General features: G+C 39.5%; 1 protein-coding gene across 3 annotated transcripts in view; it reads left to right on the forward strand.

The window, feature by feature from the left end:
* Window positions 1-16,844, forward strand: part of LOC136886382 (CXXC-type zinc finger protein 1) — a 77,754-nt gene that overhangs the window by 27,567 nt on the left and 33,343 nt on the right. For all 3 annotated transcript variants that reach the window (XM_067159147.2, XM_067159146.2, XM_068230715.1), the window contains exons 3-6: window positions 4,274-4,364; window positions 8,117-8,240; window positions 10,628-10,788; window positions 15,351-15,578. In XM_067159147.2, the coding sequence (XP_067015248.1) occupies window positions 4,274-4,364; window positions 8,117-8,240; window positions 10,628-10,788; window positions 15,351-15,578 (604 nt within the window). The remainder of the gene's footprint in view (window positions 1-4,273; window positions 4,365-8,116; window positions 8,241-10,627; window positions 10,789-15,350; window positions 15,579-16,844) is intronic.

Consider the following 16,844-nt stretch of genomic DNA (forward strand, 5'->3'; position numbering starts at 1 on the left):
TGTGAACAAAAAAATTAACCGTCCTTGATGTCCTCTTGGAATGAACACTTGGCTGCCTAGCGTCTGACTGCATCATGTTTGTCTTCTCTTTTCAAACACTAACAGTAGCCGATTCGCTGTTATCACAAAGTAGCACTGAGCCTCAATGACACATTTTCAGGCAGTAAAGGGCAATTAACATGAAAACTAGATGTGTTACAAAAGAAGCAATGACATTTCTGATATCAAGAGGCCTTATTTATGTAAAATAATTTATCATATGTTTTGTTGAAAAAATCATGCTAGGTTGTGTAATAGGGAACATGCATGATCCGGAGTTTTAATTAAAAATATGCTAATCTGATTCAAAATTGCATGCAGAATTCAAAAATGTGATCAGAATGTACAAATAATAACTCCAAACATGATAAAAATCTACGAAAATGTCACGTCACGCAAGTACGCGATCTGATTGGCCTGACGTCATCGTACAGGTTGACTGAATTAGCAGACGAAATAACACATAGTGTGCTCTGAGAAGCAGGATACACTTCACGTATTTCTACTTTACGTTAGTGTCTAGTATGGTTAAATTCGAGGTCTATACATTGGATAATTATCTGAGTGGTATATTTTAGACTTAAAATGAATCCTGCGCAGACAGTGAGGCAGAAAACTTATAAATGGTGTAGAGTTCCGATGTGCAATAGCACATCGCATACCATACCAAACAAATTGTTTATAAACGTTCCAAAGACGCTAAAACTAGGGAGAAATGGATTTTGGCGAGCTGGAGAAATGCTGGTGATATATCGGAAAAGTCTACAGTTTATTGTTTTGATGATTTTAACGTAAGATGAATTTGTTTGAATTTTCAAATCACTTTTCCATGTCAGCTGTTCTAGTGATAAAACTTTAAAATTTAATGTATGATGCTTTATTTAAATGCTTCAATTACATCTTGGAATATGAAAGTAATAAACAGTGCATTAAATAATGCTGATTATTAAAGTATTCTCCAAACCTAACCTATGTTTTGGGTGATCCATGTCAAGATAATAAATCAAAGGGGTTATGAACCATTTTGACAGCTCTAATTCTACCAATATATCTTGGCATGGGACAGTTATGTATGCCTTTATTGAAGAGCTTAATTGGTAAAGAAATTTAGGCTATATTTAAATACTCTATAATGTAACAAAGAATAGGCGTGTACATCATGAAAGGAAACAACGTGAATTTAACAAATGTATAACTCTACACAAAACCAATGCTTGTCTGTTGGGGTCTTATAAGTTAACAATGCTCAATTATAATAATTATCATAATATTAACGAAATAAATAACATAATTGCACACAGGTGAAAATAGTGATGTAGGTGTTTAAAATATTATCCAACTTAGCCTAAGTTTTAGGTTATACAAGCCAAGTCAATAAACCGAAGGGTAAAAATACCGCGCGAGTTGGCCGTGCGGTTAGGAGCGCGCAGCTGTGAACTCGCATCCGGGAGATAGTGGGTTTTGAACCCCACTTCCGGCAGCCCTGAAGATGGTTTTCCGTGTTTTCCCATTTTCACACCAGGCAAATGCTGAGGCTGTACCTAAGGCCACGGCCGCTTTGTTCCCATTCCTAGGCCTTTCCTGTCCCATCGTCGCCATAAGACCTATATGTGACGGTGTGACGTAAAAAAAAAAAAAAGTCACAGCACCCAAAGACATTCCTGTATTGAGCGACTAAAATGTCACCAGGACACTTTCCTTTCCTGATATGCTCAGCTTATTAAAAGCCAAATGTAATTAATGTTATTGGCTTCACGCCCCGCTAACTACTACTACGATTTTCGTAGACGCTGATGTGCAGGAATATAGTCCTGCAAGAGTTATTTTACGTGCCAGTAAAAATACCGATATGAGGCTGACGTATTTGAGCACCTTCAACTACCACCGGACTGAACCAGGATCGAACCTGCCAAGTTGGGGTCAGAAGGCCAGCACCTCAACAGTCTGAACCACTCAGCCCGACTTGTGAAAACTAGATGAAGTCGTATTTATCTTTATCATGTTTAACTTTTTCCCTCCACAAAGATATTTAATTCTCTATCATGGGCCCCGGAAGTGGGTAGGCCAGTTGTCCCAACCATAAATATATATTTTTTTGGAAATGATAGATTATAGCCCTATAGTACTATGATCTTTCTTTCTTTCATTCTTTCTTTCCTAATCAGTTTATCCTTCAGGGTTGGTTTTCTCTCGGACTCAGCGAGGGATTTCACCTCTACCACTTCAAGGGCAGTGTCCTGGAACGTGAGACTTTGAGTATGGTGATGAAACTGGTGAGGAGGGCCATTACCTCGCCCAGGCGGCCTCACCTGTTATGCTCAACAGGGGCCTTGTTGGAGGATGGGAGGATCGGAAGGGATAGACAAGGAAGAGGGAAGGAAACGGCCGTGGCCTTAGGTGCCTGGAGGAGAAGTAGGAAAATACGAAAAACCACTTCGAGGATGGCTGAGGTGGGATTCGAAACCCCTCTACTCAGTTGACCTCCCGAGGCTGAGTAGACCCCGTTCCAGCCCTCGTACTATTTGTTTTCAACTTTCATGGCAGAGCCGGGAATCGAAACCGGGCCTCCGGGAGTGGCACACATTAACCACTACACCACAGAAGCGGACTAGTACTATAATGCTACCTATATGTTTATGTTAGTGCTGAAATCCGATTTCTTACTTTACTAATGCTGAAAGCCCGAAAATGTAATGTTATTCTTTAATAGGGGAATCAGTCTAGAAGGAAATGTTGAAAGTGATGTAATATCTATCCAGGTTCGTTGTTATCCTAATACTATGGGTTACAGTACATTGCACGTATATAAAAGACGCCACTTACAAACTTGCTTGTTATCCACGAATTTCTGCGGCCACAAAAGTAACTATTTTTCAAGAATGATGACATTTAGACATGATAAATTGTCTGATTGTGCTGTTTTGAACCTTTCTTCTGTCATTTCGAAGTTATTCGCGATCATGAATAATAAACAATCGGCTTTTATCAACGGCTGATGCACAACGGCTGGTAGAGCTCCATGCGGTACTGGATCGTGACGTCACAGCGCGCCGCTTACGTCAGAGGCCGTTTCACTCGCCTTGCGGAAAGGCACTATTAAATATTTTTTTAATAGTAGAAAACAAGGCAACTTACCACAATGTAATACGTTTACGTACTATTTCATTGGTGTACTTTTCAAAAAAAATATTTTTGAAAATGATGCATGTTCCCAATTGTACATTAAGTATTGTAGAATCATAACGATAGAAGTAATTGTTTAGGGTACAGATCCAGATTTTTCTGCACAGTGGGGAACAGAAACATGACTATGGAGTCACCATGTTGTACCGGGAAAACAGCTGCACTTTCTCTACAAGCCAGTCCAATAATTTCTCAGTGATGACAATATTTTAAAACAAATTTTATATTAGAAAACAGCCTGTTCTTTCAGTCATGTACAGCATGCGATACCAAAGTACAAACATACCTCACTGATGCTTATTATCACTGGTGCAGACTGGAACAAGTATGTTATCATTCCTTTGCTCAAGAAAGGGAATAGGCAAAAAGCCACCAACTACAAATGGATAACTCTCTTGTCACTTGGGCTGAAAATTCTCAAGAAGGTTGTAGACTGAAGGCTGCACAGGTGGAAGAGAGCAGTATGGCTTCAGAAGTAACAGGTCAACTATAGATCATCTCTTCATTGCGCGACAGGGCACCTAGACTGGTTGTCAAACCCATCAGTCTCAGTATTATCACGGGCATTATTTTAACAGGCTGTGCCAAAGGCCAGCGTGTTTCCATCCCACGCAACCTACTAATACCATCAGACTTGCCGTTAAGCTTCAGGAGATTGCAGTTCCCTGTCTGATTGGCCTCTGCAATATCAATAAACAAGTCACAAGATTAGACACTGAAGGTAGTAGGATTGCTTCGGTTACGACTAGCTTTACACAGCATGCTCTCGAGTGTCAAGTGGGGAAAACATATATAATTTATTTACCTGATGAGAAGGTCCTAAATATTGTCCACAAGTGTGGAGATGCTTAGTTCATTTACCAAAACTTGCACTCTGAACACTGAAAGTCAGAACATTATGTTTTATTTTTAAACAGAAAATTTATCCTCTTCATTTAAAATCTTCAAAGATTTTACAGCTCACTTTTGTTTTCTAAGTTAAACATGTTTTTATGTTTGTCTCTCCTTGAAATGTGGTTAATAGATGATCTAAATAATTTTATATCTGCAGAGGCTGTGACAGTTGTGAGGAGTGGTACCATGGTGATTGTATTCGTATAACTGAGAAAGAAGCAAAGTACATCAAACATTTTGTGTGTGTGGTAAGTAAACTAACCTTAAGAAAATTAATGTAAATGCAGTAGAAATCCAATTATCTGAATCAATTGGGATTAGACGCAGTCCAGATAATAAAATTTTATAAGAACAATGTTGTTCACGTTTTGCGCTCTACTTACATGTTGTATTAATTTTCTGTATCACAGTTTGTACATATAGGTCAAATTCAATTGTTTCACTGTCTGAACCTGTTTCTATGCAGCCAAGTCTCGAATCCGCTTGACAGTGCGGAGCTGTAAATGTTACAGTCAGGCTGCCGCTCCGTCCATTATAGTGCTGTGTCAAGGCATGCAAATGCCTCATTAGCTCACAATTGCGCGTCTGGTTCGGTAGCAGTGTCGTCATCTTCTGGGTCATCATTTTCTTACATCACCCTTTGAATGAGTTCATAGTCACTGAGAATTTGGAATCTAGGGTCCAAAGAATCACACACAAGTTACTCTCCTATGTCCTCTGCTTTGCACTCAGAACATCCAGGAAGTTTCACGATGGTGTTTCGAATGTCCTCAACTGACACATTGTCCTTTTCTTCTGGCTGTTCTTCCTACTTTTCAGAGCCCTTTCTTTCTTGTTCCCCTCTCTTCTTTTTTGTTTTTTCTCTCCTCCTCGATTGAAATGCCTTTAAATTTGTTCCAAACTCTTCATCATCTGGTTGATTTCACCAAACTCCATGCTTCCGCCACCATCTAAGAGCAGTCTTTTAAATTAATTGTTTTGTGACAAGGCACAATTCATTCTTCATCTTCTCAACGAGCTTCCATCTTCACTCTCAAGGACTGACACAAATTTTAAGATTGAAAATCTGTTTTTAGTGTCCAAAATTGTTGATGTTCCACTGCTATACATCTCAGCCAATTGATTGCCAGCCACTCTTATGTCTAGTTGTTCAGTTAATTTTGTCTGCCAATGCTAAAACTACACCTTGCCTTTTGGAAGCCATACTGCACAGTCAAACAAAGCTCTTCACACTTGTGCAATAAGAGCAGAGTACATAAAGGCAAAACGCAGCAACAAATTGGATTTGACATAACGGAACACCAAGGCCGCACTGACAATGATAGAGACTGGTGAATCATCGTCTGTGTATACACTATCCCTACACTTGTTTCACAGTAGGAGGACCAAATACTGAATGTTCATTGTTTTCAGGAAAATTGTGTCTTTTAAAATGGCAGGTTTTATTTCTTCCTTCAAAGTGATCTGGATAATGGGCAATCCATATAACTGGAGTTTGGATAACACTGGCCTTCGGGGGGGAAAAAAAACCCCTCTCCGACGAAAGGTTGAAGAGGTGATTTACCCTATTTTAGGTGTGCTGATTTCAAATATGTAAACCGTTTTTGCTTATCGCGTATAGTTTTTTTTGCTATTTGAAATCCAAATTTGACATGTAATTTCGATAGAAAACGCCATAATAGAGAATATATGTAATTTTAATGAGACATGATCAACTTGCAACTAATATGCAAAAAAGTAACATGATCATTGCTAGAATATATGAATCTCACTACAAAAACACTGTTTGCTGCTCCTAAATTTACAGGAAAATAATCCAGATGACTGTGCAGGAAATGTAATTTTAAGTTCATGCGGCAACCCAATTTCTGGAAGTTGTACAGCATGGTTTCCACAATCTGTTGGCTGTTGACATCTTTAATATTACCCAGGAATTTGCTACAAACATCCTTGAATGATTCCCATCCCTGAAGCTGTGTTTTGTTCATCATCGTACTGAATGTCGGATCCTTCATAAGTCTTAATGATATTATAAAAATATGGATCCATTTTAGTTTTAGACTCTCAAAGTTTCATGTTTAATCACGTTTTAATCTTCAAAACTGTTAATTTCACTCTCTTTTAACATACTTTGGTGCATTATCGTTGTTTTAGATGTTATTGTATAATGTTTTACGAAACCATTTTTCAACATTTTAACCTATAATTTATAAGTATATGTATTATTTTAAGATTGATATAGGCTGATGATGCCCGTAAGGAGGGTGAAACATGTACCTTTGACTTTTATGTGTTATGTATAAAAATATTTGACCATATGAAATAGTGGATCATATTGTATTGTATTGAACAGGTGGACTTATAATATTGTAATAATACTTGAGACATACATCCTTCATAAGTTTCCGAATTTGGGGGCCGTCGAAAACACCTTCCTTAATTTTTGCATCCGACAGTCCTGGAAATTTCTGACGGAGGTACCGAAAGCCGGGACTGCCTCGAACCAGACTCTTATGTACTGCTTCATAATTCCCAATTTAATATATAAAGGGGGCAATAACACACTTTGAGGATCAATTAATGGACGATTTACAATGTTTTTTTCTCCAGACACGAACTGTTTCCTCTTGGGCCACTCAGACATTAACCAGTGATGATCCCTGTCCCGATAGTCCCACTCACACAGAAAACAGAGGAACTTTGTATATCCTCGTTGCTGCCCTAATATGATACCGCACACTTTTAAATCACAGCACAGTAACCATCTGTGTTCATTGTACTTCAGTTTCTGCAACACCATAGATAAATCGTGATAGTTTTCACAAAGAGATGTTGAATGGGCGACTGGCACTGAAGCAAGTTCATTTCCATTGTGCAGAAGAACACCTTTGAAACTTCTTTTACTGGTATCAATAAATAGACACCAGTCCTTTGCTTGGTAAATAGTTCCAAGACGACGAATCAAGCCAGGGATATATCAGCAAAGTTCGTCTTCTTGAACAAAAAACTGCCGGAATTCTTCCTCCCGATTTCTGTAACTATGAATTTGTCCCAGGAAGTAAAAAATGTCTCTCTTTTAATCTTGATGTTAAAAGTTTACTCTTTTTAGTGAGGCCTAGGTCACGCACCCAATCATTTAAATCACACTTTTATAAAGACGTCTGGTACAAAGGTATCATCATCACCGTCCTCCGCACTCGAAGATGATGAAAACACACTCTCTGGTAACTGTATTGGTGGTTTTGGGACAGGAATATCGGGTCCATGTGGTACGGGGGTATGGCAGATGGAAGGCAGGGATACACAAAGTGCTTTTTGTTTTTCGTATTGAACCCAGACACTTTACAGACACAAAAATAACATTCGTCAAAATGATTTCTTTGTTCCCGCCAAGCCATTAGGATTCCGAATTGCATTGACAGCAACAACCCATTGTACCATTGTCGCAGGTTTTCTACACCTGTTTTACACTCAATATGGGGTGCAAAATTTTTGTTCTGATCACCTAACTTCATGTTAAAATATGCCAAGTACAAGCTTTTTATAAATGGCATAATATTTCACTTCTGGCCTTTAATTGTATACTGGCCACAGATATAACAGAAAGAGCTTGGATTGTTCACACATGTTTGCCTCCGAACATCACTGCCACTTGCCATTTTAACACAAATGAACTCGTTTATTGACTCAATCGACTTCATACAACCAATCCAAACCACATTTACAGCAACGAAGCTCCATTAGCATAAACATGGGATGTATTTGTGACAAATCTGTACGTAATACGAAGCAACTGGTATTATTTTTTACATAAGGACACTAAATGTAACGTATATCACATTCAATTACTTTTGCTGTAAAATCTTTGCAGGCCGGTGTAATTGTAGTTTTACTGGATATATTAGTATAACTAAACATGAATGTGAGCTAAAAATTCTTTGTTGATGTATTTGTATGATGTGTGATGTATTTGTAATAACGTGTATGTCTTCTAATGCAGCGCTGTCGTGAAGAGGATCCAACGCTGCAGACACGATATAAGCCTCGGAAAAGAGAGGGTGACCGGATCACAGCAGGAAATGATGATCGTAAAACTAAGAAGCGGAAAGAGAAATTAGATTCCTGTAAGTTTTTATAATTTCTTTCAGTTTGTCTTAGAATCTTGGGATATTCAATATGTCATGTATAAATAGCCCTCAATATTGATAGCATTAGGAGCCTCCGTGGCTCAGGTGGCAGCGCGCCAGCCTCTCATCGCTGGGTTCTGTGGTTCAAACCCTGGTCACTCCATGTGAGATTTGTGCTGGACAAAGCGGAGGCAGGACAGATTTTTCTCCGGGTACTCCGGTTTTCTCTGCCATATTTCATTCCAGCAACACTCTCCAATATTATTTCATTTCATCTGGCATTCATTAATCATTGCCCCAGAGGAGTGCGACAGGCTTCGGCAGCTGGCACAATTCCCATCCTCGCTACTAGATGGGGCTTCATTCATTCCATTCCTGACCTGGTCGAATGACTGGAAACAGGCTGTGGATTTTCATTTTAATTGATAGCATTGCTAGCTGTAATTGTACTTTTATATTCAAGGACTGACATTTAGGTTTATGGTTGTCAGCTCTTAAATTAGAAAGAAGAGTTCTTATCCCTGAAAGATCGAAGGAACTGTGGTACATCAAATTTTTCCTGCTATGAAGGAGTGGGGTCCTGAGTGACCATATTTTCATGCTTTAGCCTTCTTTAACCTCACAAAAAAATGCAAGGAGGGAAAATGATGTGAATTCACTTTTTAATGTAAAATACTGATGGAATTTCACCACATTTTCAGAATGGTCTTCTGGCAGTTGTTGACGTAGAGACATCCTTCTAGGAGAGAAAGGTTGTTCTCCTTCATGAATCTACACAGTCAACCTCTGCTTGCTTTAAACTGCGAGATTCCAATATTGCTTTTCTTTGTGGTCTCCAGCACCTTTAACTGTAACATTTCGTTGGCAATTGAATAGCTGTCGTTTCTAAGTCTGGTTACATATTTAACTGTTCCTTTTCCATTTTCTGACTGGCCTGTTTTTGATCCCCGTAATGATAAGGTTGTCTTCTTGGCACACTGCAAATGTTCTTTTTGTTTATACCAGTAGCGTACATGTGGCGGCTCTTCACAAAACTCAGCACTGCAGCATGACAACTATTATTTTCTTGGAACGCTATCACTGTTAACTTAAATGTGTGTTGTAACTCCTGGTTTACTTGCCCACCATCGTCATCATCATCCATTTTCCTCATCCAGCTCCTGCCGGGCTGGGATGTTTATAGCACCTTTCCATCTTCCTCTAGCCAACTACCATTGTTCCTCTTTAACTGTGTTCCAATCTATTTTCTTCTAATTGAACTATACTTGATCGTTTTCAACCACCTTAGTGTGTGTCTCCCTCTTGCCCTCCACCCTCTTATCTGGATCTCCATCGTTTGCTTCAGCATCCTTCCCTCTTCCATCCTCTTAACATGTTCAAACCGTCTTTTATCCCTCTCCATTCTGCCTTAAAGCTTTTCCACTCGGATCTCCTTCCAGAAGTCCTTATTTCTTACTCTGTCTTTTCTTGTCTTTCCTATTATTATTTTAAAAAAATTTAATTTCATTGGCCTGGGTTTTATTCTCCTGTCTTTTTTCTCAGTGTCCAGATCTCTGCTGCAGTAGTACATCTTATACATCACCTCTTTACACTTCCTTCCTCCACACCAGGTTTATCACACTGTGATAGAATGCATTTTACTGTTGAATCCTTTTACTGATCTCCATGTCCAGCTGTGCATTCTGCATTAGTTTGTTTCCCAAGTACTTGAAGCTCTCCATAATATGAAGGTTTTGTCCCCTTATTTTTTAAATTCGTTTCCCTTCTCTTTCTCCTCTAGTCAATGCTGTTGTCATAATTTTTTTTCTTTTTCCAACGAGCAAGTTGGCCACATGATTTGGTTCACGTAGCTGTGAACTTGCATTCGGAGGGATGGGATGTTCGAACCCCACTGTCGGCAGCCCTGAAGATATTTTTCCGTGGTTTCCTATTTTCACACCAGGCAAGTGTTGGGGTGCTTTCTTCCCACTCCTTGACCTATCTGTGCTGACACATTTTCCTGTAAACAAAGACATTAATTTTTGGTTTATACATTCGTCTTTATTATATATCACATGATGTAATTCATTCTCTTGGGTACAAACTGTCAGTAATTTAAAGGAAACAATTCAATGATGAACTCCATTTCTTCTGTGTACAGAAACTAGAATATTGATCTGTCTCGGATCCTTTTCACATTCCTGGAACCACCGCAGCCTTGTTGTCTTGTTTAATATTGTTGTTTATTAGTATTAGATTTTGTTTGTGGTATCTGTCTCCTTGTTTAATTTGATACTGCTTTTCTAAGACTAGGGAAAAAATGAAAGATTTTTGGAGATAAGTTATGTATGAGCTTTGTATTTCATTTTTCAGTTAATTTAATTCTCGGACCATTTTGTTTGCAGTTGAGGAGAAGACCAAATCCTCATCCAGACGATGTGGTCGCTGTGCTGGCTGCTACCGCACTGAGGACTGTGACCAGTGTGAGGGTTGCAGAGACAAGAAATACGGTGGCTACCGTCAGAGATCAAAATGTGTTCTTAGACAATGTATCAATGCTACACCTGTGAGTTCTGTTTCAACGTCTGTGGATTGACCATAGTTTTCTGTGATTTATCACTCTTTAAATTACACAGTTATAGACATGGGTGATGTGCTATGAATTTGACTAGCAAGGAAACTCATTTGTAAGTCTCTGATCTGATTAAGATTTGGTACAGTGACTTCAGTATGAATACTATATTCAGCCATATCAAAATTAGATGCCCAGTTGTGTATTTAGTAGGGAAAAGCAGGGTAAGATGACGAATTGACCATAACTTTTGCAGTATTCTGTTCACTAAGTTGGCTCCCGTGTGACCTTAGGCTCGATATCTTGCACGTAGAAGGAAATTCCTTTCAGTCTGAGACAAACAGTGGTAGGGGGTTGTATGTCTGATGCTGTCGCACTAAAATATGTGAGGTGTGTGCAGGAAGCTTCTATTACTAGTGTGCTCACAATATGAATTAACCGTTTTATTTTCTTTAAATATCAGTATATTTCCAACTTACTTCAGTGTTAGCTGAATCTTGATTGCAAGATGTCTGTTGATTATAAGGGCAAACCGCTTCCTAACAGCCTGGGGTAAGTTGACGAATTCATCATCTTACCTGAAGCCAGATATAGGCTACACTTCGTCACCCATACTCTGACGCTAACTACAGAAATGCCTTGAAATTATCAGCGGAAGACAGATGGAAATGGGATGAAGTAACCATGATAGCCACAACGCATGCTGTCGAAGAATCTCAGATGTCTTTTAATACAACTATGAACAATGCCCTTAAAGGATTTGAAGCCTGTGGAATTGAACCATTAAACCCACAAATATTTTATTAAGCAGTGATAACAGAAAGAGATTATAAAGAACAGCACCAACCGTCTACCTCAGGAGCACATGATGGGCATGTAGATATGCCTTCGGTCCCTGATGCTTCAGTTTCGGAACAAGATACGGCCATCAGTAATCACTCTGAATGAAGACTACAACATGAAATGTCAAAATCACCACAGCCGGGAACATTAACGGCAATGATAGGCCTATATGACCTTCGACCACTCAGACTTGTCACAGTGAGGAAAAGAGCTAGGAGATCAGCATCCATCATAACCAGCACACCCATGAAGGACATGCTTCATCAAAAGGAAATGCTGAAGAAAGAGCAGGACTGTCATACCTAGAGAAGAAAAGTAGCTAGGCAGTTGGGCTTCATATCTGAATCTGGCACAATCAACAGCAAGAAAATTCTGCAGGCTCTGTGTGTGGGTAAAAGTGTGTTCATCCTCCAAATGAAGACTGAATTCAGTGGTAACTCTTAAGTGTGGTGCCATGAAGACTATATGTACTGAGTATATTCCAGTTTAAAACCATTTTCTTTACAATTCTTGTATTCAGTGTAGCGTACAGTAGTTATTAATTTTAGCACGAAATCTAAAAATGATTTTAAATTTATTTTTAAGCATTTTAAAATCATTTTACAATTTATGTTCTTTAGAAATACGGTGAACGACCTGCATAAGCAGAAACTTATCAGGAAGAAGAAGAAGAAATACGGTATATGTTCTTGTGTAGTACATAATCAAAATGAAGTTGCTTCAACTTTTGATGGTGTGTTCCTGTAACAAATTTCAGTGAAGTTCTTTTTTGAAATGGTTGAGAAGAATGCTCGTCATCTTACCTCAATGGGTTAGTCAGCTTATCTGCGGCACGGGGCAAGATGACAATTTTACATAAAATTAAACTTTACTACCCTTTAAAAAAAAACTATTAAAACAAGTACTTTGAACATTGTAGAACTATTGCATAAAAAATTAAATAGTGCCCCATTCTCCCCTATCTGTTTTGGGGTGTCAAAGTTTGCTCATTTAAGCACCGTGCAGACAGGAGTGAGCGGCGGGAAGCAGGTAGAAGTGGGGTGGCCAGCTAGTTCATTTGTCACACTCTCGCCCTTTCTCTCTCGCGCACACCCATTACTTCCCCACCTCTACAGCTTTCCGCCGCTCACTCGTGTCTGCGCGATGCTTAAATGAGCAAACTTTGACAGGTGGTGATTGGTGGTGATTATTGTTTTAACAGGAAGTACAACTAGGCAACCATCCTCTATATAACACTAATCAGAGGGAAAAAATGGAAGGGATTCGACACTTCGAAAAACAACGATATCGGCCAAAAGATGACACGGGCCATGAAGGGCGTGAAGATGAAAGACTCCCTAGCCCTCGCAAACTTAATAGCGTCGGGGTCGGAAAAGAACAAAAGTTGACCAAGAGAGGTCGGATAGGATGGATGAAAGTGAGGAGCTTGGCACAAGTAAGTGGTAGCCATGCCAGGACTCAGTTGACGGCCCCGTGATCGCCAGCCTTCGCTCCAAAGTTCAGAACCTCTGGAGCAGGAATCGTGAGCGCCACTATTAATTCTTTATGCATACCTCGAATGAACCCGTAGAACGAGTACAGATACGCAGAACGTGTACTTTAAAACAGAAAGTGCACGCACGATTCCTGCTGTCTACCTCGTAAACACACATCTCATTATATTATCCCGGTTTAGGAAGAGGGACCGATGTCTTTCAGAATTATAGTAAATGTGAAGGAACGCATAAAACTGGATCACATGGGGCTGTTGGCCCACCCGCTATATGGTTCCCAGTTCAGCGGCTTAAACCAAGGAGGCAGTCAAATAAAACCTATTAAATGATACTTTTTATATTCTTACAATAATGAATAATCCCTTTGTTTATGTAATTTGACAATATATTACATTACAGTATCTTAACTGTTGTGATTAAATTTATATTAGTTATTCATAAGTTTTACGTTTGTTTTAAGGAGGGTCCGAATTCTTATTTTGGTAGGCAGGTCCGTATCACATTCATTACGCTCCTGATCAGATTGGAGACTTAGGGTTTCCTTGTAAAAATGCTGTTGACTTCACTGCTGTATTTTAATGGTAAATAACTTACCTCATTAGAGTATTTTCAACAGATTTTGGAGTGCCTAAATGAGAGAGACTAATGTTGTTCTTATATTTACAATGGTCTGTTTACTTAACATCAATGTTGCTATAAACAAAAGCCCATGCAGAGCACGTGGCAGAAATTCAGCTGGTTGGTCAGTGTTCAATCATTGTCTTTCACAATATCATTTGTTAGTTAACCGAACATATTTTTTTCAGCATTACAAATGATTTATAATGAGAGGCATGAAAATATTGTAACATGAAAAAACGTAATAAAAGTAAAAGTTCTTTATTTTGCCCCCCCCCCCCCTTCCCTTTTTTTTGTTTCTCTTTTCTTTAAATCTCATCATAATTGCAACCCTTTAATGCCAGTTCCATTATTGTTTACTTGTGTTAGGCTCCTCACCTTCATCTTTCATATCCGACCTCCCTAGGTTAATTTTTGTTCTTTTCTGACCTGGCGTTTTTAGGTTTTTGAGGCCGAGAGAGTCTTCATTTTCATTCCCTTCATGGCCCTTCTCTTCCTTTTTTTGAAGTGTCGGACCTATTCTTTTTTCTCCTTCTGATTAGTATTAATAGAGGATGGTTGCCCAGTTGTACTTCCTCTTAAAACAATAATCACCACCCCCACTAAATAAAAATATGAAAGGACATGGACAAACTCACATCTTCTCACACTGTTGTCTTCAGAGACAGTCTCAGTTATTCCAACTGAATGACATCGTTGCTGGCTTCTCACTAAGGCAGGCACAGTTTGAATCCCAGCCAGTGCATGCAGGAATTTTAAAAGGAAAATTCATGCCCATGTAGTTGATATTCTATATCAAACAGAAGGTCCAATGGCTATCATCACTGTAGCAGTCTCTTAATCCTTTGTCAGTCCAGTATTGATTGTACATAGTTCAGATCTTTTTTGGGTTAAATTTTTTGTAAACTGCAGGCCTGCGTTATATAGCACATTCATCCGTATCATGCTGACATCTACGATTAATTTGTTTTGATTTAGAAATACTGTCTCTGGAAATACATCACATATGGAATTCTAATATTTATGTTCTATAGCATCATGGTGTCTACTAGCCATGGCGTTCCTACCGATGATATTTATGAGCATTTGTCTGACAGTAGTGATTCCGATGTTGATTTTTCATCTCATTGGAAAGCTACACATTATTGATGCCGAAGAAGACAAGTAAGCAAAGGATTGTGCCTTGTATTTGGATAGGAAAGTCAAGGGTGATAGACATCTCTTTCCTGTAGAACCTGTCCAAGAAACTCAGAATTCTATCCCAACAAGTGTTGCTGACTGATTGGCAATATAAAATTTTGTACAATAGTTTCAAAATGTTAATTGTACAATATAAATGTTTCTATTCCCCCCCCATATTCTCTCTATTTTAAACTGGATCTGCAGGAAGGTGTGAATGGAAATATAAATGGACTCCAGAGGATTAAAACTATAAACTTGTTTATTTGCTTAGCCCATGCCTGTTTTTTAGTTTCATCAGTAGGGCAGGATCCACACTCGTGGAGAACCATTCTTGAGAGATTTTCATTATTGCTATTAAAACGCAATGTTGTGAAGTATTGCATTAAAAGTACTGGTCATTAATTATGTTTCGACTTGCAGCGTGACTCAAAGACATCCCGAGAGTCGAGACTATCCAGGGACTCGCGTGCTTCTAGCTACCGGCGCAAACGCAGAGATTCCAGTACCGATGGTGAAGGTGGGCGGTGGAAGCAGCCTGAGAAACCTCGGCAGTGTTATGGGCCTGGTTGCATCCAAGCAGCGAGGAATGGTAGTAAATACTGCAGTGATGAGTGCGGTCTGAAGTTGGCTACCAACCGCATCTACCAGGTATGTGTGTGTTCTCCAGTTTTTATGTGAGGTAAACTTACATGAAGTTTGTTACATATCTCGAAACATTAGCAACTTGCGCGAGGAGACTTGCTGTCAGGGAAAGTACAGCAAGAAACTGGTTTAATTGAATAAACGGGATCGCTTTGATCCAAGTGCTCGTCTACATTCAGAAAAACTGTCTCAACTTGGTGATTTACGTAAGTCAACCAGAGAATTAACAGATGATGATAATGGAGTGTGGACTCCTGAAGAGTCCTGGCGTAGATCTTATAGTCAACCTGCACGTCTGTGAGAATAGGACCCTACCTATGTATGTATGTATGTATGTATGTATGTATGTATGTATGTATGTATGTATGTTCAGTCCGTCAGTGATTCCGCTGGTGGGATCCTCAACAGCTCTGCCATCAGCTGTCATAGATGGCCTAGGCATCACTGAAGAGGCGTACTAGGGTAATGAGGAGTGAGGTAGTTTCCCGTTGCTTTCCTCACCGAGCCAAAGTTGCTATTACATATCAGTCTACCAAGCCCACTGAAATGCATACACCAACCGACCCTATGAGCAACATTTTCACATCATTCATAGCAGGAACTGGCTGCATAAGGAATGGCATTACTAGCATCGCTCATACCTCAGTCACTTTCCTTTTGTCAAAGCCAAGGATAAGACAGAGACAGATCTATGAAAGTAACAAAATTGCTCTAGCCTATACCAGAAGACATAGTGCACTGTAAACACTAGGTCCTGCCAGCAAAGGCATACTCTACCTATAATGAATTGTAATGCTGAAGACGGCACATAACACCCAGTCCCAAGGCATTAGAATTAACCCATGAAGGTTAAAATCCCTGATCCAGCCAGGAATCGAACCCGGAACCTGGTCCAAAGGCTAGCGCACTAACAATTTAGCCATGGAGCCAGACAACGTATTCTCGTCCTCAATGGAGATGGGCTGCATGTACCACTTTAACCACATACCAGCCTTCCTGCCATTCTTAAATCTCTGGCAATACCGGGAATCAAGCCTGGACCTCCAAGGCGGACAATTAACAAATGTAATGAACTCTAACCAGTATCCGCCGGGTGGCCATGATCGTTAAGGCGTTGAAGTCTAAACGGTCCGACACCGAGGTTAGCCGGTTCGAGTCCCGTTGGTCGAAGAAACTTTCATCATCAGGATGTTGTCCGGCGCAGGGTAGGAGAGGTGGTGGTATACAATTTCTAATCCCTAGATTGCATGCCAAAAGCCTGGATTAAATTCC

Source organism: Anabrus simplex, chromosome X (genome assembly GCF_040414725.1).
Source record: "Anabrus simplex isolate iqAnaSimp1 chromosome X, ASM4041472v1, whole genome shotgun sequence".
Taxonomy (NCBI): Eukaryota; Metazoa; Arthropoda; class Insecta; order Orthoptera; family Tettigoniidae; genus Anabrus; species Anabrus simplex.